This window comes from Fopius arisanus, unplaced genomic scaffold (genome assembly GCF_000806365.1).
Source record: "Fopius arisanus strain USDA-PBARC FA_bdor unplaced genomic scaffold, ASM80636v1 scaffold00004, whole genome shotgun sequence".
NCBI classification, from domain to species: Eukaryota; Metazoa; Arthropoda; class Insecta; order Hymenoptera; family Braconidae; genus Fopius; species Fopius arisanus.
Window position 1 is genome coordinate 1,662,146 of NW_011887743.1, and position 20,344 is coordinate 1,682,489.

General features: G+C 34.8%; 5 protein-coding genes and 1 long non-coding RNA gene across 10 annotated transcripts; 2 read left to right on the forward strand and 4 right to left on the reverse strand.

The window, feature by feature from the left end:
• Nucleotides 1-284: 284 nt before the first annotated feature.
• Nucleotides 285-5,286, reverse strand: LOC105272294 (SR splicing factor protein kinase). Its single transcript, XM_011314359.1, has 4 exons — nucleotides 4,431-5,286; nucleotides 4,090-4,303; nucleotides 2,638-3,842; nucleotides 285-2,176 (listed from the first exon to the last, which is right to left on the reverse strand). The coding sequence occupies exons 1-4, from the start codon at nucleotides 4,649-4,651 to the stop codon at nucleotides 1,888-1,890; spliced, it is 1,929 nt and encodes a 642-aa protein (XP_011312661.1). The 5' UTR covers nucleotides 4,652-5,286; the 3' UTR covers nucleotides 285-1,887.
• Nucleotides 5,287-5,393: 107 nt separating this feature from the next.
• LOC105272328 (ecto-NOX disulfide-thiol exchanger 2) lies at nucleotides 5,394-11,771 on the reverse strand. Of its 3 annotated transcripts, none has more exons than XM_011314433.1 (10): nucleotides 11,689-11,771; nucleotides 11,495-11,552; nucleotides 10,141-10,968; nucleotides 9,768-9,991; nucleotides 9,511-9,705; nucleotides 9,034-9,217; nucleotides 8,165-8,271; nucleotides 7,470-7,661; nucleotides 7,088-7,397; nucleotides 5,394-6,770 (listed from the first exon to the last, which is right to left on the reverse strand). In XM_011314433.1, the coding sequence occupies exons 2-10, from the start codon at nucleotides 11,535-11,537 to the stop codon at nucleotides 6,553-6,555; spliced, it is 2,301 nt and encodes a 766-aa protein (XP_011312735.1). In that variant the 5' UTR covers nucleotides 11,538-11,552; nucleotides 11,689-11,771; the 3' UTR covers nucleotides 5,394-6,552. The 3 variants fall into 3 exon arrangements, with proteins under 3 accessions (XP_011312735.1, XP_011312716.1, XP_011312725.1); XM_011314414.1 differs by having other exon boundaries at nucleotides 11,495-11,608; nucleotides 11,689-11,758; XM_011314423.1 differs by having other exon boundaries at nucleotides 11,626-11,706.
• Mnat9 (microtubule-associated Nat9) lies at nucleotides 11,767-14,016 on the forward strand. 3 transcript variants are annotated; one of them, XR_892739.1, is made up of 6 exons: nucleotides 11,767-11,910; nucleotides 12,311-12,420; nucleotides 12,484-12,681; nucleotides 13,104-13,198; nucleotides 13,287-13,573; nucleotides 13,956-14,016. XR_892739.1 is itself a non-coding variant. In XM_011314390.1 (5 exons), exons 1-5 carry the CDS (start codon nucleotides 11,783-11,785, stop codon nucleotides 13,413-13,415), a joined length of 660 nt encoding a protein of 219 aa, XP_011312692.1. In that variant the 5' UTR covers nucleotides 11,767-11,782; the 3' UTR covers nucleotides 13,416-13,604. The 3 variants fall into 3 exon arrangements, 2 of the variants coding, with proteins under 2 accessions (XP_011312692.1, XP_011312705.1); XM_011314390.1 differs by lacking the exon at nucleotides 13,956-14,016 and having other exon boundaries at nucleotides 13,287-13,604; XM_011314403.1 differs by lacking the exon at nucleotides 13,956-14,016 and having other exon boundaries at nucleotides 11,767-11,859; nucleotides 13,287-13,604.
• On the reverse strand, nucleotides 13,224-14,068 carry LOC105272308 (uncharacterized). Its single transcript, XR_892738.1, has 2 exons — nucleotides 13,979-14,068; nucleotides 13,224-13,409 (listed from the first exon to the last, which is right to left on the reverse strand). It is a non-coding gene; the product is annotated as an uncharacterized lncRNA (long non-coding RNA).
• Nucleotides 14,069-14,406: 338 nt separating this feature from the next.
• Nucleotides 14,407-16,355, forward strand: LOC105272300 (peroxisomal membrane protein 2). The gene is made up of 6 exons (XM_011314372.1): nucleotides 14,407-14,498; nucleotides 14,571-14,785; nucleotides 15,088-15,278; nucleotides 15,815-15,927; nucleotides 16,010-16,080; nucleotides 16,153-16,355. The coding sequence occupies exons 2-6, from the start codon at nucleotides 14,648-14,650 to the stop codon at nucleotides 16,297-16,299; spliced, it is 660 nt and encodes a 219-aa protein (XP_011312674.1). The 5' UTR covers nucleotides 14,407-14,498; nucleotides 14,571-14,647; the 3' UTR covers nucleotides 16,300-16,355.
• Nucleotides 16,356-16,358: 3 nt separating this feature from the next.
• LOC105272342 (arf-GAP with dual PH domain-containing protein 1) lies at nucleotides 16,359-19,946 on the reverse strand. The gene is made up of 5 exons (XM_011314442.1): nucleotides 19,858-19,946; nucleotides 19,231-19,456; nucleotides 18,389-18,947; nucleotides 18,080-18,302; nucleotides 16,359-17,837 (listed from the first exon to the last, which is right to left on the reverse strand). The coding sequence occupies exons 1-5, from the start codon at nucleotides 19,937-19,939 to the stop codon at nucleotides 17,773-17,775; spliced, it is 1,155 nt and encodes a 384-aa protein (XP_011312744.1). The 5' UTR covers nucleotides 19,940-19,946; the 3' UTR covers nucleotides 16,359-17,772.
• Nucleotides 19,947-20,344: the final 398 nt, after the last annotated feature.

A 20,344-nucleotide genomic window follows, 5' to 3' on the forward strand; every position in this document is an offset into this window, starting at 1 on the left:
ACAATTGTCTGCTCCAGTCCATTCAAGTAAAAATTTAATGTAATTCATTCACATCATGCTTTCGCTCATTTCATTCGGCAAGAAACGGGAGCTTTAATTATTCACGAGTTTTTTTATATAAATTATTAGATAGGTAATGGGAGATAACTCTACACAGGTTATTTTTCACTCTTTTTGATCGTTCTTCATAATTTATCATCATTATTACGCCGTATTACCACTAATCACCGAAAGAATGAGCTTTCAGCTAAGCATGCAGATAAATACCAATTCTATTGTATTTGTTTTTCTTTTTTATATCATTTTGTTTTCTACAATATTCAATTCTGTCAATTTGTTGATTTACACGCACACCAGGTCCCCGGGTACCTCTGGTTTACTCATCTCTACCCTTGCGTGATTCTGGAATTGAATCAATACCATTACTTTTCGATTCTAGAACTAACAATAATAAAAACTACTCCTACCATTCGCATTTTCTTTTACCGAGTCACTGACATCAAAAAAAGCTTCATGAAGACACGCTAAGTCAATATTTATCGACCTACACTCGGGATACATTCACAGTTCACTGACATGTCTCGGCCTCGAAAAATTTTCTCCTCCCAAACTATAATTCATTATTACATTTTTTCTTTGTTTTTGGCTAAAAAAGGATAACTCCGTGTGATGACACGCAGTATCAGATTTAACAGCTAATCCATAATATTTGAGACGAAAATTACGTTCTGAACATTGAGCTACAGTATTTACTCGTCCCAATCAGTTGATTGAATTTATTTATTAATTCGCAGCGTGTCATTTATAGTTTAACGCAACATCTCAGTTTTTCTTCATTCGGTTAATCTTTCGGTTGTTTGATTAATTTTACAATTATATGCATTTGCGATCGTCAATGATCGATATTAAACTACAAATAAGTTCTCGATCAATTGAGATCCATGCGAGAGGATAAGGTAATGGTAAATTAAATTTATTCATTTGTCCAGTTGTAATTAAACGCTCAATTGGATAATTCATTTTCATTTTCATCGCATGGATTTCTCCGATCTGATGCTTTATGTACAATTAATTCAAAAGATTATTCTAGCTGCGTAATTTTATGAATTACATGAAAGGAATGGGGCATTATAAAAAATTTTTCACTTATGATTCATACGAGGGAGAAAATAACTTCTCGAAGGCGCCAAAAATCATGATTTTTTTTCGTGTCAATCAAATGGATTTAATTTTACAACGAACTCTTATTCAGATCTTCCGTGGGCACGCGCAGCATGGCCCATGTCTTATTATTTAATCTGAGTATTAATAAAAAAGATTTTCTCGTTGGGATCTCATACAAGACTTTTTTCACGTACAAAAGGGACGATCTCACCACAAAATTTATCGAAAAAAAAATATATCTCGGGCTTCTCGATAACGATTCTCTTGAATTTCATTCAAGCTGTCATCCGAAATTACACAAGAAAAGAAAAAGCGCGATTGGAAAAATCAATAACGGCAGGATTTCAACAAAAGAGATAAATGAAGTTACAATAAATTACACGAATTAACAATAAGATGGAGACGAGTGTCAAGAAGATAAATCATTGGTTGTGGCAAGATTTTTCGTTTCGTTGACAAATTTTCATGTAAGATTTGATCTCTAAATAAAAATTAAAATTTTCCAAAAATCCAATTATCTTTAGATTTAATCCAGTGATTTTTTTTGGGGGGAGATCAATGACATCAAACCCTGACACTCGTTATTAATTGCGCGATTGTATCGGCGAGCACTGAAGGAACGTTGACGTAGATTCAATGAAACTGAAGGATTTTAGTTTATAAAGTGCCGATTAGAACACAGTATAAAAATGGGAGAGAGGTAATAAAGGGGCACGTGAAAATTCACTTGATCTGTAACCACGGGTGCTTGAGGCACTCGGCAGCAGTAGCACGTGTAGTTGGATCATACTCCAGCATTGGCCTCAGAAATTTAGCAAATTGTCGGGCTTCACTGGGTGGCCACTCATATTTCTCCGTAAGTACTTCGTACAGGCCCCATGGTTTCAAGCCCGTGATGTGTTTCAATTCGCCTTTCTTCGTGAAAAATGCCGTCGAGTACTTGCCAGACAGCGCAATTCTACGGGGAATTTCACCGAGTAATTCAATGATGTGAGCCAAATGGTCCTCGTCCCTGCAACAAAATAAAAATAGTCAATGGTCGCTTGTATAATACATAAACCGTTTGTAATTTCATTAAGGCAGATCTGTTTCCACACTGGCTTTACAGTTTTACCACTTAATTGCATTAGGAAAATTCGGAAAAATAGACTGGCAGTTTTACGTAAAGAAATTTCAGTTAAAGAAATAAATAGAAACAATTATGATTCGTTTCATGATATTTTTTACCTCTAATGATTGAATAATTCAATTTTTAATCGTTAATTACAATGGAAAGGCCAAATTTTATATAAAATTTTTGTTAAAATTTGATAATTCCACAGTTTTGGCCTTAATAATAATAAAATTAACTAAATAAAATTGAAATTGAGATGTAGATTGAATGAAATTGATTGAATCAATCCAATTGAATACATTACTTAACGAATTGAGTGTAAATTTAAAATTAAATGAGATATAAATACAATTATTTACCTCGAGTAATCAGCACCACTATGTGGCTCAAAAAGATAATCTCCAGTAGCTAATTCAAAAGCCATACACGCTGTGGACCATATATCAGCAGAGGTATTGTACCCAGCACCAAGTAAAACCTCGAGGGACCGATACTGCCTCGTTTGAATGTCTTCAGTGAACTTTTTATGTACCCAACAGGCATTTCCAAGATCAGCTATTTTAACTTCTACCTCGCAGTCGACGAGTGCCGGATCGAGAGGTGCGACGGATGGTTTCTTCGATGATTTCAAATCGGGAATATCCAGCTGTGGCTCCTCATTCGATTCTTCATGAATCTCTGGATCTGGCAGAATAACTTCCTCACCACATGCTTTATCCACTTCACAGGGTGTGATGTCCTCATTCTTCTGGTCATTCTGGTCGTTCTGCTCGTCATCAACTGTCTGATTGTCCATTTTATCGCCATCAGAGAGTGGATCAACACCATTAAGGTGTGGCGGTGCTGGATCTGATATATCTGGCGATTCTTTGGAATCAGTGTTGTCCTCAATGCTCTCAGTGTTGGCATCCTGATCAGGACTGTTTGTCTCACTGCCACCACCATTTTCACTGGAATTAGGAACGTGTTTAGCCTGCTCCTCAATCTCTTGAATCTGCTCCATCTGTTTTTTCAATAATTCGTTCTGCCTCTTGTGCTTTTTCTTCATTCTCTTCTTCTTGTTTTTTGACATCTTCGTGTTTGGTGTTGGCTCTTGAAATTCTTTTGGTGCTGTTGATATCAGGGATACTGGAAGCTTGAGACCAAGTGAATGCAGTTCTGTTGCTACAAATGCCAATTTTTTAATGTACGCCTCGTCGACGCAAATTAATACGTTCTCCGGTTTAATATCCGTGTGAATGATTTTACATTTGTTGTGGAGATAGTCCAATCCCTCGAGAACTTGTCTGATGATTCTCTTGACGTTGTTACGAGGTATACCGCGGTAATTCGATTTTATTATTAATTTAAGCAAATTGTGTCCAAGTACTTCGAATACCATACATACGTGGAGACCATTTATTCCACTTATTTTGAAATCATTCAATAATTGTACTGTCTTGTTGCGTTTTGGATCGTTTGGATCTGTATTACGTACGTCTTTCAATAATTTTATCTCATCGAGTGCAGTCTCTGTAAAGTGGGATGCTGATTTCACAACCTTCAATGCCACAAATCGTTTATCCTAATTCAATAAAAATAAATTATCCGTTAATACAATAATTTTATTTTCGCTTCTGTAAGAAAAATTAATAAGTAAAAATACGAGAGTCATTTAATTTCCAGGGAATTAAAGAATTAATGACTTTTCGTTGGGAAGAGATAAGGAGAGGCAAGGGTTTCAATATCTCGGAGACTTCTGATAACAATGACGTGGTGAAGAGGAAAGTTAATACATTTTTTAATGAAAAAATATTCATGTTGTTTATTACCTGGAGATCCCAGCACAGCCAGACCGTTGAAAAATGACCCCAGCCCAATTTCCTGGCAACATGATACCGATTCAAAAAGAGATCACCAATTTTAACAGGATGATATCCCCCTTTGCAGTAATCATCCCTATCCTCTTGCTCCTCTTCCTCACTGCTGTACACCTCGTCATCATCCTCGATGGTCTCATTGCTCGAGCTGTGGCTCGGTTCCAACCTAAAATTTATCATAAAAAAAATCATTGACACGAGGAGAAAAAAATATATAACGATCACCCAGAAAATCTCGATTAAAGATAATAAGACGTTTGTCTATAATCCAGATAAAATAATTAGTTAATTACCTGTTTCCATTGTCAGTGGTAAATGTTCTTTGTCCATTACCATCCTGTGTACCCTCACCAATAGTCGAATGACGTGTTGGAGCTTTTGAACATGTTGCACCGCTGTTCTCACTGTCACCCTGTGGATGATTTTTTCCTTTTCTCTTCGTCGTCTGCTTGTAACGTTTTTTCTTGGCTTGAATCGCCAAAACCCGACGATTTACCGACGCTTTGGTGCTCATATTATTTTTGCGTGTGACCGCTTTAAATCGTTACGTGTTCACCCACGCGACTCGATTGATTATCAGTAAATTATGATATTTTATCAGTGCTTCACTTTAATACCGTTTTCATCAGCTGGTGGTGAATTTAATATCGGTGGTAATTTCCTTTTTTTTTTTTATTTCAGATTTCTTCAGAATTCAAACATTTTTGCTGAGAGACGTTTGGAGTATATCATCGCTCGGCGGTTGTTTGAGTATGGCCGACAATTTTGGAATACTTCAATCAAAGTGAAGATTAAATTTGTGTCAATGAATTCTCGTGTATATCAATTAATTCAATCGACAGTTGAACATTACAGCAATCGATTTTGCAGTTTTTAGAGCGTATCTTCGTTATATCCACACATCAATCTTGATTATTATTATTACTATTGAACGACGGAGATGATTCCTCTGGTTTGCAGGTGTCTTGTCCTGACACTTTATTTAATCGGTGGTAATTGATAGGTAATTACGGTTTTTAGAGTTGCTCTTTCTAATTTTCAGCCACTCGTATCTGTTTTATTTTTGACACTCGACTCTTCTTTTCTCCACGATTGTTATAGATTGTACTGTCCCTTCCGGCGCGGTTTGGCGACGGAATTTTTTTGCGGATTTTTATTATTGGGTTGTCGCGTCGGCCATTACGACGGGCCCCGGGAAAATTTGAATCGGGTATTTTTGGTATTTTTTGGAGGGGATGGATAAATCAACGAATCACTCGAAGTTGGTCGATTTTTATTAATAATTATTTATGGGGCTTTGACAATATCACTGGGATTACTATAATTAGTTGAGAGTCTTGGGTGATATGGACACCCCAAGGGGTTCTCATTAAGTCCAGAATTTTTGCAAGAGGAAATTTTTAGGGAATTAAAAAGATGAGACAATCAGAAATTCTGGTAATTGTGTGAAATAAATATGGAATAATGAATTTAAACTGATTAATTCAATTCAATTAATTCCGAAATAATTAATCGAATCGGAGTGTCCATATTCTCCCCAACTCCCCTATTATTAACGAATCCTGCGCATTTATCTGACAATTTTAATTGTTAATTGATTAATTACCTTTTGTCAATACATCAATCACCAATTAAAATTTGCCTGCATAAAACTGAGGAATCACTCACAACTGTCGGTCTGACAGACAAAAGATTCGATTTATTCTTCTCTATTTACCAAAAAAATCTCCACCTTTTTGCATTAATAATTAACAAGAATATTTTTCCCTCTCAGTTGTTATTAAATTTTCTATTGAATGTTTGTATATTCTTCCGTAAAATTAGATATGCAGAAGCTGAGGAAAAATATTTTGTAAAACCGAAATGATAAGATAATATCCGAGGGGCGCATGTTTTTTTTCCTGAAAATAGATCGTCCACGATTCAGAATTGAATTCGTTGAAAAATGTTCATTCATTATTTATCATTCCTTTTATCTTCAATTTATTACAGACTTGTTAAACAAGACAAAAATTATGTTGAACATACGCCCCTTCGATTTTTCAAAGAGCGATCCACTTGCGTTTTGTAATTTTACGCCGACGATGAAATGTACGAGACAAATTCCCGAATTTCAATGATTTATTCCTATTTTTTTGTTTAATTTCATTTAAACAAACGTGCGAGCATTCCACAATATGCCTTGAACACATGATCATCGTTTGACTCCACTCTACTAATTACTCATTACCAATCGATTTACTTATCAAATCCACTCAAATATTGCACTTTGTGTATCAAATATGCATCTAATAATCGAGTGACTACGAAAAAATATTGCTAATATGGCAAAATCGTGATAAAAGCGTTCTTTCTTTTCCCTAAGCGTCAGATATAAATGATCATTCATCCTAGGAGTCTCCCCTGATTAGTCCGTCAGTGATGCTGACGAATATTGAAACCAGAGAATTGCCACCGTCTCTCCATATTTGCTCCAATTCCTGATAATTCTTGTTTGAATACTTGAGGAAAACGTTGCATCAGCCCTTCGACTTCATTCGGTCTTATGCCTGGCTCCATTTTCTGTAGATAAGACCACACGTAATCGACAGATGCTCCAAAGGGATGGATATGTAGAAATGTTGCCATCAAACCTGAACCAAAAAAAAAAATTCAATTCATAATCAAACTGCAATAAAACTAATTCCATCACAACAATAACGCCTAACCGATTAAATTATTGAATTCTTAAATTCTCAATTGAAAATTGTGTCCTTGAAGATATAATTGTATCAATAGCATTAATTAATGTTATGATCAATTAATTATTGTCAATATTAATCAGAAATGAAAGTAAAAAATGAAAAATTTATGAAAAACTTTAGTTTTTCTTTGAGAATAGAAGATTATTATTGTGAGCAATTATTTTAATGAGCTAATTAATTGATTATATCATAAATAATTGACGTACCAATTAATTTAGCATCTTTCTGAGTGACTTGAATACATCCTGGCACCGATGCAATGGGTTTTGGAGTTCTCGGCTCCTCATTGATATCATCATCTTTATCCAACGTAATGACTTCACTCTCAGATGACTCCTTATTCTTCATACCATTCAACTTGGCTGTCAAGTCTCTGATCTTCTGATCATCCAGGGAATGCTGTTTCCTCGACTGCATCAACTGCTCTTGCATTCCCTTGAGAGTCTGTTGAAGCATTTTCATCTGTTTCTCTTTAGAATCGATTTCCACTTTCGTCTCAGACTTCAATAAATCCACCTTACGAATTAAAACGACAATCAATAAATTCATTCATTTTAAATGATTGACTATTTTAATTGCAGGACTTACCTCATTTTTATAAGCCTCCAATTGACACCTCAAGCTGTCAGCCTCTTCCTTGAGTACCTGGACCTTAGCAGTGTCGTCCAGGTCCAGCTGAATTCTCGATCTCTTCCTCAAAGGCTCGTCCTCGGAATCCGAGACCTCCATCTCACCCTCACCCTCCATCAGCGCCTCCTCCAGCTGAACAGTCTTGATCTCCTGTATCATAATCTCTCATTAATCCCCAAGCAACACATAATCCAATTAAAATGTGAAATCAAATGCATTTCGCAAATGGTTTATTCAAGTCCCTAAATCTCCCATGCAAATTATCATTATTCAACAGAATTTTAGTAACAAAATTCAAATTAACTGAATAATTGCGGCCACCACCATAGCTCGTTTGATGTGAAGAAAGCCAATTTCAACGCTAGATTGTCTCATTGTGCTTTTGTTCATGCGACTATATACAACAAATAGTCTCTGTTGTTTATGCATTGATAAATGATATTGTATGAAAATGCCAACAAATTCACTCTAGACTTACCTGCCCTCGGGACTATTAAAAGCGTCATATTCTGTTTCATCGTTGACGGATTACAATTGAATAAATGATAAAAAAAATTAAACTCTTGGAACCACGTCCTCTCGTTTTTTTTTTAAATTGTCAATATTCTCTGACGATTTGTTTTTGATTTGTCGGAAGGTGGCAAAATACATACCGAAGACTGTTTCTTCCACATCTCGATGTTTTTCCTCTGTGCCTTGGTGAAGTGATCCCAAACCTTCTTGTGACTGGCGGCCGTAAACACACGTTCGATCTGACCAACTGTTGAAGTTGACGCGGATGTTGCATGTTGCATACGAAACACAAATGAAACACAAATCCTATGTTGTACTTCCCACTCTTTACGACATTGCTTTCATTTACTTCTCAATCAATTTAATTTTTTTTTGTTCTTTTTTTGTTTAATTTCTTTTCCTTGTCATTCCCTATTATCGTACTTTCTGGTGGCTGTCAACGATCTCCATTGCTAATTCGGTTTTCCTGCTTCTTTCAACTAATGAGTAATTCTTAATATAAATTTTTTATACTTTTTCGATGATCACATCGTCCTGTCAATCGGTTTTATCGCCTCTGCTTTTCTGTTACATTCCTTACAGTTAAGTTTTCCCAGCGTGATTTTGAATGACGAGTGTTTCGGGCGGATATTTGATAAGTAAATTGACAAATCGATTGTTAAATTGATTTATTGTTGATTTTTTGGGGCCTATAACACTCGGCATTCATCCTCATCATTACCAAATGCATACGAAATGGCCCAACACCTTCAGATCCTTAGCATTGCCAAACATGCGATTTCCTCAGGTCTACACCGTCAAAGAATATATTTGGTGATTAAAGTACAGATTGTCTCCGTAGAAAACTCGCGTGACCCGATCAGTCTGTAAGCCCCACATGTTGATCCCAAGAATTGAGCAACTTACCAGCAATAAATAGTACGCAGTGGCAACTTTTCGTTGTGATTTACTGATTATCCGGGAGCGTCAAGATGGTAATTTAAAATACCTTCCTGAAATTTTTACTTACATTGTATGAGGAGTCCTTGCATCCGACCTTTCATTAGCTCTTTTGCTCTCTGGAGTTCTTCCTCGTAGGATGCCCTCTCTGTTAAAAGCCTACGAACGTGGGAATTTGTGGATTGAATCATCGAGTAGAATGTATTTGCGTTGCGTTTCGTACAGTCTCCACGTTCCAACCATGTAACCACGATCTAAAATCATTTCACCAATTATTTTTATTAAGCTTCAACGTCTGTCGACAATTAAAATACGATTTATCGCAATAGCGTTTTATTGAGAACAAATTCAAATTTAAAAAGCCATTTCTACAATTTTCTAATATTGATTATTCATTGAATTATTTATCCCAATTATCCAAATTATCCATATTATCCAATTTCACTCAGCAGAGGTATGAAAAATTGAAAGTTTGTTGCTTTCCTCAATTATTTAGAGGCAGGAATCGAGCTGTTTATTCAAATTATCTGCAATTTCAAGGACTTACCTGGACAGCTTTCATGAACGTATCGTCTTGTTTAATTTTTTCACAGATATTGGAAGCTTCATAATCAGTATAATGGACAACAGGTGGTGGACTAGATTGCATTCTTTGTCGTTCCTCCTCGACTTGCTCTCTGTGCCTTTGCATACGCTGCAATTGCCTCTGCTTGCACTCCCACTCGTACTGATCATCTCTCGCCTGGACAATAACAATTCCACATGTTATTAAAATAATTATTAATATTTTCCTAAATCACTCACGTAGATATGGGCATAATCGACATAGAGTCTTCCAGTATTAGCAGCCTCGACTCCTGACCCAATCCTAACTCTGTACCCAGAAAGAAAAATTGCAGAATCCACACTAGACTCAGCTCCAAATCTTATGTGACAGAAATTTTTCTTGGATAACCGAAGGGTTGTGATCTCTCCGCATCTTTCGAATATCTCCTGGATCATTGCCTCAGTAATATTTTCAGGCAATCCTAGACGGAAGACAAATATATATAAATCACTTAAACTATTCCCACAACAATCTGCTATTCAATTATAAATCCACACCAGCAGTCAAATCTTTATCAATTCCACGATTCAATAATTACAATCTCTACAATATTGTTCTCAAAATATATACCTCCAACAAAAATAGTTCTACATCCTGGCGGTCGTTCTCTGGTGGTGGGTGGTGGTGCATTAGGATTAGGAGGGATGAGGGTACAACTTTTGAGATGAACTATCTCTTTGGTAGTCTGAGGTGCAGATGGAGGCGGTGGAATTCCACTGCCCATTATTTGGGCAGCAATATCAGTGACAATAGATTCAGGTGATATAATTGATGGGCCCAGAATGGCACCTTCGTGATGCATCATTCCAATGCCCATGGGTCCATATCCATGTCCCATATGGGGTAGAGCCATTTCTCCTATCATTGGTCCCATCGCACCCATGGGATTCATTCCCATAATTGAATAATCCATTCCCATACCCCACACCCCAGATGTCTGATCAATCTGCGATACATTGGCAGTACTAGTGGTAACTGTTGGTGTTATTGGTGCTAAATCATTGCTGTTGTGATTACTATTCGCTGAACTTGCTCTCTCTTCGATTCTTCTGTCATCGACTCGCCTCTCTCGATCATTTCTCTCTTCTCTTCTCTCTCGATCTCTATCTCTCTCCTTTCTATCATTCCTCTCACCCCTAGATCTTCGACCATTGTCTCGGGTATCACGTGCCTCACGATCTCTTCTCACTGGATTTTTATCACATCTACGATCCACTGGATCCTCTGTACTCTCACGAACTGCTGGTGGCTGATTTTTATTTGTACTGAATTCCAGGGGAGAATCGTTCATACCTGGCAATGGCAGAGGGGGTGGCAAGGGTGGAAAACCCTGACTAGCCAATTCCATGAATCCTTGGTGACTGGCCAGGGGACCAAGCGGACCCATCGGACCCATTCCTGAAATTTTTATCAATTTTCAATTTTTTTTATTCCTTTTATCATCTCCACACAAAATCACAGACTCTGCAGATCTTTTTTTTTCATTCAACTGTCAATTAAACAATTAATCATAATGTTTATCATAATGTTTAATCGTAATGTTTAATCATAATGTTTATCAATTTTTTTCGAATCTTCAAATTTATAAAATTCATTGAATATCGCAATTTAATTTTCAATTATTATATTCTAATGACAATTAATTAAAAATTCTACTTTCTGAATAATTTTAGATTCTCCTTTGGATTGAACAATAATTTATTGTTAAATCTCTAGAGTCAAGAATTATAACAACAATTGGAGATAACAATTCCATCCAGTTCAGTTCATTCGATAGTTAATTATAAACAAATGAGTTTCGTATTCCAACGGGATATAAATTATAATCCTGTTCGTTCTTTCATTGTTTATGTACAAAAATTAAATCCAGAGCAATATTTTTATTTCAGGAAAAACTCGAGAGGTTAGAATAATTTTCACTCACCCATTGGTGTCATAGCAGGCATTCCAGGAAAATTATAGGCCATTTTCGAAATATTCCCCTGGAATTTGACAGTTTCGTGTCAAATCTCGTAATGGCACACCAAAAAATATTAAACTGAAATAATTATTCACCAGTTGAGACGAACCAACTCAACTCTCTTTTTACTGAAAACAAAAAAATAATCAAGATGGCACCTTTTCGTGGATTTCAGTTCAATGTGATATGTTGAATTATCATCGCAGTTTGTTTCTCCGATTTTTTGTAATTTAAACGTTCATTTATTTAACTATGAAAACAAATTCCAACACTCGAATCACTGGCATCCGAGTTGTGCTTGTCCCCTACAGAGAAGAACACGTAGAAAAGTTCGTTTTCATCCTCAATTATTTCTCTGAAACGTATCCCTTCGTTATTATGTAATTTATATTTATAGGCATGTAGTCGATTACAATTTATTGTTTAAGCTACGTTGTTAATAATTTTACGTGAATTGCGGATGACAAAAGAAAATGGAAAGACGAGTTTAATCGATAAAACTCTTATTATAGTCAGACTATTTCTGTCTACATCTGCGCTTCATTTTTCATAATATAAAATATTAAAATTAGAATAAAAAAAATCAAAGGAGTTATTTTAATTTTTGATCAATCAAATCGTTAACATATGATGAGAATTATTTATTCATTTATATAAAATAATCAGGGAAATTAAAATTGAGGGGATGAAATTATGATGGAATCCTCGTAAAAATTCATTAAAAAGTCATTAAAATTGTTATTGAATAATTGTTATTAAATAATGGGAATTGATTTTTAGGTACCACGAGTGGATGAAATCTCCGGAACTTCAACATCTGACGGGGTCTGAACCTCTTTCACTTGACGATGAATATAAAATGCAAAAATCTTGGAGAGAAGATGAAGACAGTGAGGAATTAAAATTCAAATTTATTCGATAGATTATTGAATACATTATTAAATTAATTCCAGAGTGCACTTTTATCATTCTTGACGCTGACATGTACTCCAGAACGAATAATGAAATTGAATCGATGATTGGTGATACCAATTTGTATTTTAATGATGCTGATGATGGTCATGCTGCTGAATGTGAAATAATGATTGCAGAGGAGAAAGCAAGGGGTCGAAAATTCGGGTGGGAGGCCATGATCTTGATGTTGAGATACGGTAATTTATTTAATCATCAAAATTTCGACTGCACCGAAGGTACAACAATTTTTTGGTAAACTAGAATAATTTCTTAATTTTCAACGCCAGTTTTTTGGAAATATCTCGGAATCGAAGGGAGATACTGATATTTTTATTGATACCTTTTTTCCAGCTCTCATTTTCCTCTAGAAAAAATGTCTTCACAAAAATGTTGATATCTTCTTTCTATTCCGAGATATCGATTAAAATTTGGGCTCGAATAAAATATACTTATTTTAGTTTATCAATTGATTATTAAATTATTAAATTGAATGATAAATCGATAAAATTTAATAATGATTTAAAGGATAAAACAACGAAATCCATCTACCAATCAGTCTTTAACGATTGAATTTTAGTTAGAAACTGAATTGATTTGATTTCTTCATTTTTTTTCTTAGGAATAGAAGTTCTAAAAGTGTCTAAATATTCAGCAAAAATCAAAATGAATAACGAAAAAAGCATCCGAATGTTTGAAAAACTCAAATTTACAGAGGTAAACTGAAATTTCACATCAAGAGAAAATTTACAGATTTATTTCATTCAAAAAAGATCGAGAACTTAACGACGAAAAACTCTTCTAGGTGAGCAGGAGTGAAATTTTCAAAGAAATTTCCTTTTCGCGGAATATCGAGAAAGAATGGAGTGAATGGCTTGTGCTGGAAACTTCCGGTGCCCATACAGAAGATCAATACTGTTCACATGAGCTGTAAAAAACGTGCCATAATCATTCCATTGACCTTCTGCATCAAATCTCTTCATTCTTTAAAAATCATTAAACAAATAAAAATAAAAATTCTATAAACTCAATTAGTTATTGTTGAGGCACTAGCGATTCAATAGAATTTAAAAAAAAGAGTAAATGTCTAGGGTAAGGAGTTATTGCCGATATCTTCTCATTTTTCAGGTTTTGTTTAATAAATAAATTTAAGTAAATAAATAATATACAGTCTTTAATATTTTATTATTATTCAATATCTCATTCAACGTATGACTATGAAAATTTGTGAGTCATTGAAAAATAATAAAACCAAAGAATTTGTAAAAATATTATAATTATTAATATTTTTTCACGTCAATCTAGTCCACAATTTCCCTTAAACTTCCAAAAACATAAAAAAAGATAAAATATCGGTATTAATTCCTTGACGTCATGTTGAAAATAAGAAATGTTTAAAAAAATCATCAATCAATCAGTCTTGCAAATTTATAAATAATAAATAACTCTGGCCCTTAATTTATCAAAATTTCAGATTTTCCAACAAAAATTCTTCACCAGAAAAATCGGAAAATTCCAATAGTCGAATCGGGAGAACTCGATAAATTCCGTAATCCTTCACTTCCCGCCATCAAAACCTCTGCATTTGCTGCATTATTCCTGCATTGTATAATCCAGTTGAGACACACCAAGAATCAAGCTAGAGGATCTCCAAGATGTGCCACCAGGTTAGTCTAAAAAATATCAAGACCCTCAGTACAGATTAAAAACTTCTCTTACCATTTTTTAAATTCACTTCTAAACTTTATATGGGGAATTGGATATTATTGAAGATGATTGCCCTTAAGTGCTGTCCACCGGTGCCCGCAGTTATTTTCAATGATCCTCAATTAAACATCCGGAACAGATAAATATTGAAGCCAAACTTCGTCATTCCCTATCTCATTAACAGAAAATTTGATAACGAAAATGAATTGTGATAGGACTGACTGGAATTGACACAATGCGGTTGATGGACGGATATTAGTTTCTACATTTTTCCCTATTCCCCTTCCAGTACCTGTTGAATCCCCGAGGAGTAAGTGCAATAGATATTTCATTCCCAGAAAGATCAGTGAACAATTAAATATCTCATCGATTTTTATTGCAGGGAGAGCATCGAGGAGGGGAATAATCAGAAATAATCAGTTTGTGTTACATCATCTCAGGGAGATATCGCTGTCCAGAATGTCGATACTAAAAAATATATTTCATTTCGTCAAGAAGAAACCGTTGATCATTAATTCTGTTATCTACGGATCTTTTTATACGAGTGCTGAATTTCTCCAGCAAACGTACAAACAACAAGAACTGAAGAGAGAAAATGTGAGTTGAATAAAAAAATTTTTTATTACTCGAATTGTGGAAAATTTGACATTTCTTCAGATTTTCTTTTTAAAAAAATGGTTTTTCATCTGCAAAATAAATCATATTGTTTGCATATGTTTTTAATTTATGGCGTGACGTAAACGCGTATTTGTTTAAATGATAAGCCCAGATAAATATTATAAATAGTAATATTCAAAATGGGAGAATTGATAAATCCACTTTGGTACACGTGTTATCGTCAAGCAAAACGTAATTGTAAAAATATAATTTAAAAAATGATAATTAATTTTGTAATTAAGCTGTTGCCGTCCAGAAGACTGACTGTAGCTGAAAATGAAACTCCACTGGTTGTTATTGGATCACGAAGAAATATTGAAGTGGATTCAAATAAAATAGGAGAAAACCTAGAAGAAAATGGTTACAACTGGTCTGTCCTGCGGAGATACATCGTCTATGGATATTTTTTGGCTGGTCCAATACTCCATGGATGGTAAAATAAATTTATTCGCATGATTATTATCATTGCATTGCACGTTGCATTATTTTGCTTCTTGATGTCACGATTAATTCGATACTAAATCCCTTTACTCTTTAAATTAAGAACACAAGAGCATTCCTCTCCAAAATGCAACTATATCTCATTTTAGTGATGGATTTAATTGATCACTTACGAGAAGATGATGCCAGATTAAGTGATTCTCTTCCTTAACTCATCTGCATTCATTGGTGAGCTTTATGTGATCATAAATAAATAAAGAATTCAAGTCCTATTGTCTTTCCAGCACGCTGCCTTTTTCTGATGCACCTCGGGTCTATGTATTTAATTAAAATTGTATAAATCATTAATTTAGGACTGATTGTAATCAACAAACGTCGCATAACTATCAAAAATTGATTTTACCATTTTTCTATTTGATTTTTACGTTTATATTATTCAAGAAAAATTATTTATTCAGATCGTGTTGATTACAATCTGTTGATAAATTATTCGAAAAATAACAAATGCAATTTATTTATTTCCCACAGGTATTTATGGCTCGATAAATTTTTCGTTGGAACAACTGGTGCAGTTGTGATGAAGAAATTATTCTGCGATCAGTTTATTCTCACTCCACCCTTGCTCGTGTTATTTTTCAGTAGTAAGATTTGATAAATATTAAATAACTCATTAAATTCATCGACATTATCACCGACTATTAATGAATATTAATTTAATTACAGGTATGAGCTTGATGGAGGGAAAAGATGAGATTCTGGGAGAGTGTAAAGCAAAATTCGTCAAAACATTCCAGGTAATGAATAAATCATTATAATAAATAGAAAATTAGATAAATTAATGGACATTGTGTTATTTTCTTTTGCAGACCTCTTGCCTTTACTGGTTACCAGTGCAATTCGTCAATTTTCTTATTATCCCACCAAAATATCGCGTTGTTTTTGTAAGTATCGCTGCTTTCCTCTGGGTAAATATATTATGCCACCTCAAAAGAATGCCTGTCGCCGAACAATAATCCTCCAGCTGTAAAATCCACTGAAGGATAATAATAAATACATTCTATTTCTCACATCTGCCTCGTTTAATTAACAATCAATCAAGTACGAGGTCTCAAAACAAATTCTTTTATTTTTATTTATTCATTCTCTTTTGATTTGAATTACGAATAATTCACTCTCACCTCAGAGATAGCAGATAGGAAAATGATAAATCGTGATGACAATTTTAACTCACAATGTAATCACAAAATCCATGATTTTTCGATTTTTTTTTATTTATAATGACAACCACTTTATTTCATTTTCGAAATTCAAGGCATTCATTAACTCGAAATGCACATAACGATTGATATTTGGTATACGTGGTACATTGCCTACGTTTTGAATACTGTTTGCGAGGATCAATCCATTCTAAATAAAAAAAGAATATTTCGTGGAAAAGTTCCCAAGACATTTTGTTGATAATTTTTTTTTATCACAATTATTTAATTAGTTGACTCGTAGTCAATAGTCATATGCGTTGTCAGGATCTAAAAAGATTCGTTAATCATTAACGATTTATTATTTTCATCAAGCAGTTAAAATATTTATGATTCTCTTTGGATTTAGAAATATATACCTTCTTAAAAAAATGGTATCTAATTCAGAAAATGGAACGATTGATTTCATGTTTACGTTATCGAAAATGAAATTATCGCAGTCCCTTGGTTTATTCAATATCTCTCTGCATTTAGTAAAACATTCACATGTGCATGCGTGTAGCAATTCCAAATAATATTTTTCCCGTTAAAAAATTTCACTAAGCTATTTACAAAATTAATCTCCTTTGTAATCTATTTTATTCTGAATAACTCGTTAATTGTCAAATCATTTATCTCCTCACACTTAAAATAGTGCGTGACAAGCGTGCATCGATTATTTAAATAATTAATCGAATGCTTCGAGACTTAAAAAAAAAAAATGATGCGTTCAATACCATAATTGAGAGCTCCATTGATCACAATTTAAACAATTGTGATTCAATCTGATTTATTTAACCTACTAGCTCCTCCCATCACACGATTTTGAAGGAAAAAAAAAAATTGTCGTAGTATTCTCATTAATTTTTCCATTCGTAAAAATAATTGAATATTTTTATTTATTAATAGGGCAGTTCTTGGCAAACGACTTGTGATCGATAAATTGATAAAAGTAATAATTGAGAGGTTCATATACCGTCCGATCGTTTGCCAAATATTATTCCCAGTCTTCAATGCTTTCATTCCCTTTTCTACGTGAAAATACACGTATATAAAATTATAAGCGATACAATGATCACTCGACCGCATTTGTGCAACAATTATGCTCAATACTTCGGCCTCGACTCTCACATTCGACACTAAAATCCAGTCCCAATGTACAATTCACCTAAAATTTCATTCATTTTTCACCTATCCGCTGCTCCATTGCCAGTGGAACAATTATGATAATCTCCTAAATGCCATCCAGCCCTATCTCGTTGAGAATATATTCATTGTTCCACTTGCTGTGCGTTTTCTGACTAATCTTGCAGCCACTGAAATAATGAGAAAATAATTAATTCTTCATTCATTACACTTAACATATTTATTCAACAATTGAATGAATTTCTACTAAAAACAGAGATTAAAAGAAAAGTTAACGAATTCCAGTGTAATTTTCCACGAAATAAAAAAATCTGTGATAATTCTGCTCTGATGCAAAGAATATTTAAGAATTATGGAGGAATGGTTCTTGGAAAAATCATTGGTAATTATTGAATATGAGAAAATAACTCACCAGTTGCATCTTGAGGGGTTAGAGGCTTATCAATGACTTTCTGTATAACATTCATCCACTGGGTTCGATCATCTTCACTCTGAGCTGACAACAGAAAACTCCGGTCTGGGGTTTCAAGGGTGAAGGAAAATCCTTGGTCTTTGGCACCAGCAGGGACCCCCACCTTCAGAGCAAAACCCTCAGAGCTGTGACCAATAAAAATTTCTCCCTTTGGATGTGCATCCTGGAAGAGAATAAAATAAAATAAATCTCAAATAATAAACCAATAATAACTAAGACAAATAAATAAATAAATAATAGAATATTTACCATGGGATCATCGTGATACATGAGTTTTCTCCCATCTAACGTAAACCATCTTTTTTTGTAACCGTCTGAGTGTCTCGGTCCAGTTTTCCAGAGAAATCCCTCCTTGGGAAAATCTCGAGTCAATTGCGACAACAATTCATTCTCCGATGCACCAGGATATGCAACCTGGAGTCTGTGAAGTTTAGCACATCTTATCGCGAGATACCAATTCGTTATGACTTCTGGCTCCTCGTGGTAGACGTAGATGTGCCTCGTTGAACCGTCCTTCATGAATGATATTTGGAGACTGTTTTGGTGTCCAGTTTTTGGTGGTGCAAATGCAACGTTTAATTCTGATATCCTCAGGACAGCCTTTGGATCTTTGTGTTCTTTAACGTGGTATTTCAGGGTGTCGTCTGCTTCGGAGAGAACAAATTTCCGAGGATAATATCGAGCGTCCTCTTTTCCTCGTTTCATCAAGAAACCTTCCATGAATCCCGAAACGTATTGGTTCTGCTTCTCAGGATGGCAGAACTCTTGGCGTTGGTATTTCGCTCGAATCCACTGCTCCACAAGAACCCTTTAACAATTTTTCATGGAATAATTAATATTAATCATTAAACTATTTTCGGTGGATTAACATAAAAAATGTGATAATTTTTATTCTATGATTTTTTATGGCTCACAAAGTATATCGTCGTGTAAATATTTTTTATTTATTTCCTGGGCTCGTGGAAGTTTCTAGAAAAATTGGGGAATCCCCGAGAATATTATTATATGATGCAGAAAAGAAATGGGAATTTTTCGCGTGAAGGGCAAGGTAAAAATTGCCTGAAAGGGGAATACAATAATTTTTCTCTTACTGCGGTGCATCCTGATTTGGTCTACGATAACATGGTGGCACTCTCTCTTCATAACAGAGTTTAGCAGCATTGTTTCCCACTTCTCTGACCCTTGTCACTTGTGAATCCTCCCACCTGTCCAATTTTAAGTGTTTCACTTTTGATATGTGTGCACCCATGGACCGATGAACACCAGCACATCTCGTGCAAAGAAATATCCCAATATTGTAAGACGCCCATTCTGGATCTGCAATGATAATAATATTAAACAAAAGCTGGAGAGGTCCTAAAAAACAACAACAATTGATTAATTTGTGACGTTAAACCCTCGGGAACTAGTTTGAGTAAATAAAAATTGTGTGAAGAATTGAAAAAAAAATCTATTTTTTACGCGACGTGATTAATGCAACAGGATGTTACGAGAATTCATAGAAAATAATCGTCATCCGCCCACTATAAATGACAGGTTTGAACAGTTGAATTCGTGTAATGACAAGAGGGAAAAAAAACGTGGAGTGAGTAATACAAGTCTCAACACAATACGCATTGACTTTCATTGTCAATTATTCCAACAAGAGACTGCGAATTAAAAGTAAAATTGATGGATGTTCACGTGGGGATCAATTTGTTTAAATAAAAACTGCTAACGTTTAGCTCCACAATCTGCACACTCGTTATTTCCAGGTTTTTTTAGGAGTTCCGCCAACAATTTCTCGTTAGCATCGGCCATTTTAAAACTCACACTGAAGCGCAAAGAGGATTGACTGAAGTAGAGGCTCAGTTCTGGGGGTTTGAGTGACCCCAGTGGCATCGTAGTACTGCACCCCAAGAGAGGGAGGGCGCAACACGCACTGCTGGGGTGTCCATCAACTCGAGGGGGTGAATTTTATTTTTTGCGGGATGAATGCTGTTTGTTTTTTAGTTGTTTAACTGAAATTTAACCGGCTGTAGAACGTGTGGAAGGGGGAAGTCACGTCTTGTGGAATTTCAATGGAAAAAATTATTCAATATGTTGCAGATATACCACTAATAAAATTGTATTTTCAGAATGAGCGCGTTGTCTTAATGGTAACGTGCTTGCCTTCCACGCCGACGGCCCGGGTTCGATCCCGCCGTCATTCATTTTTTTTTTTTA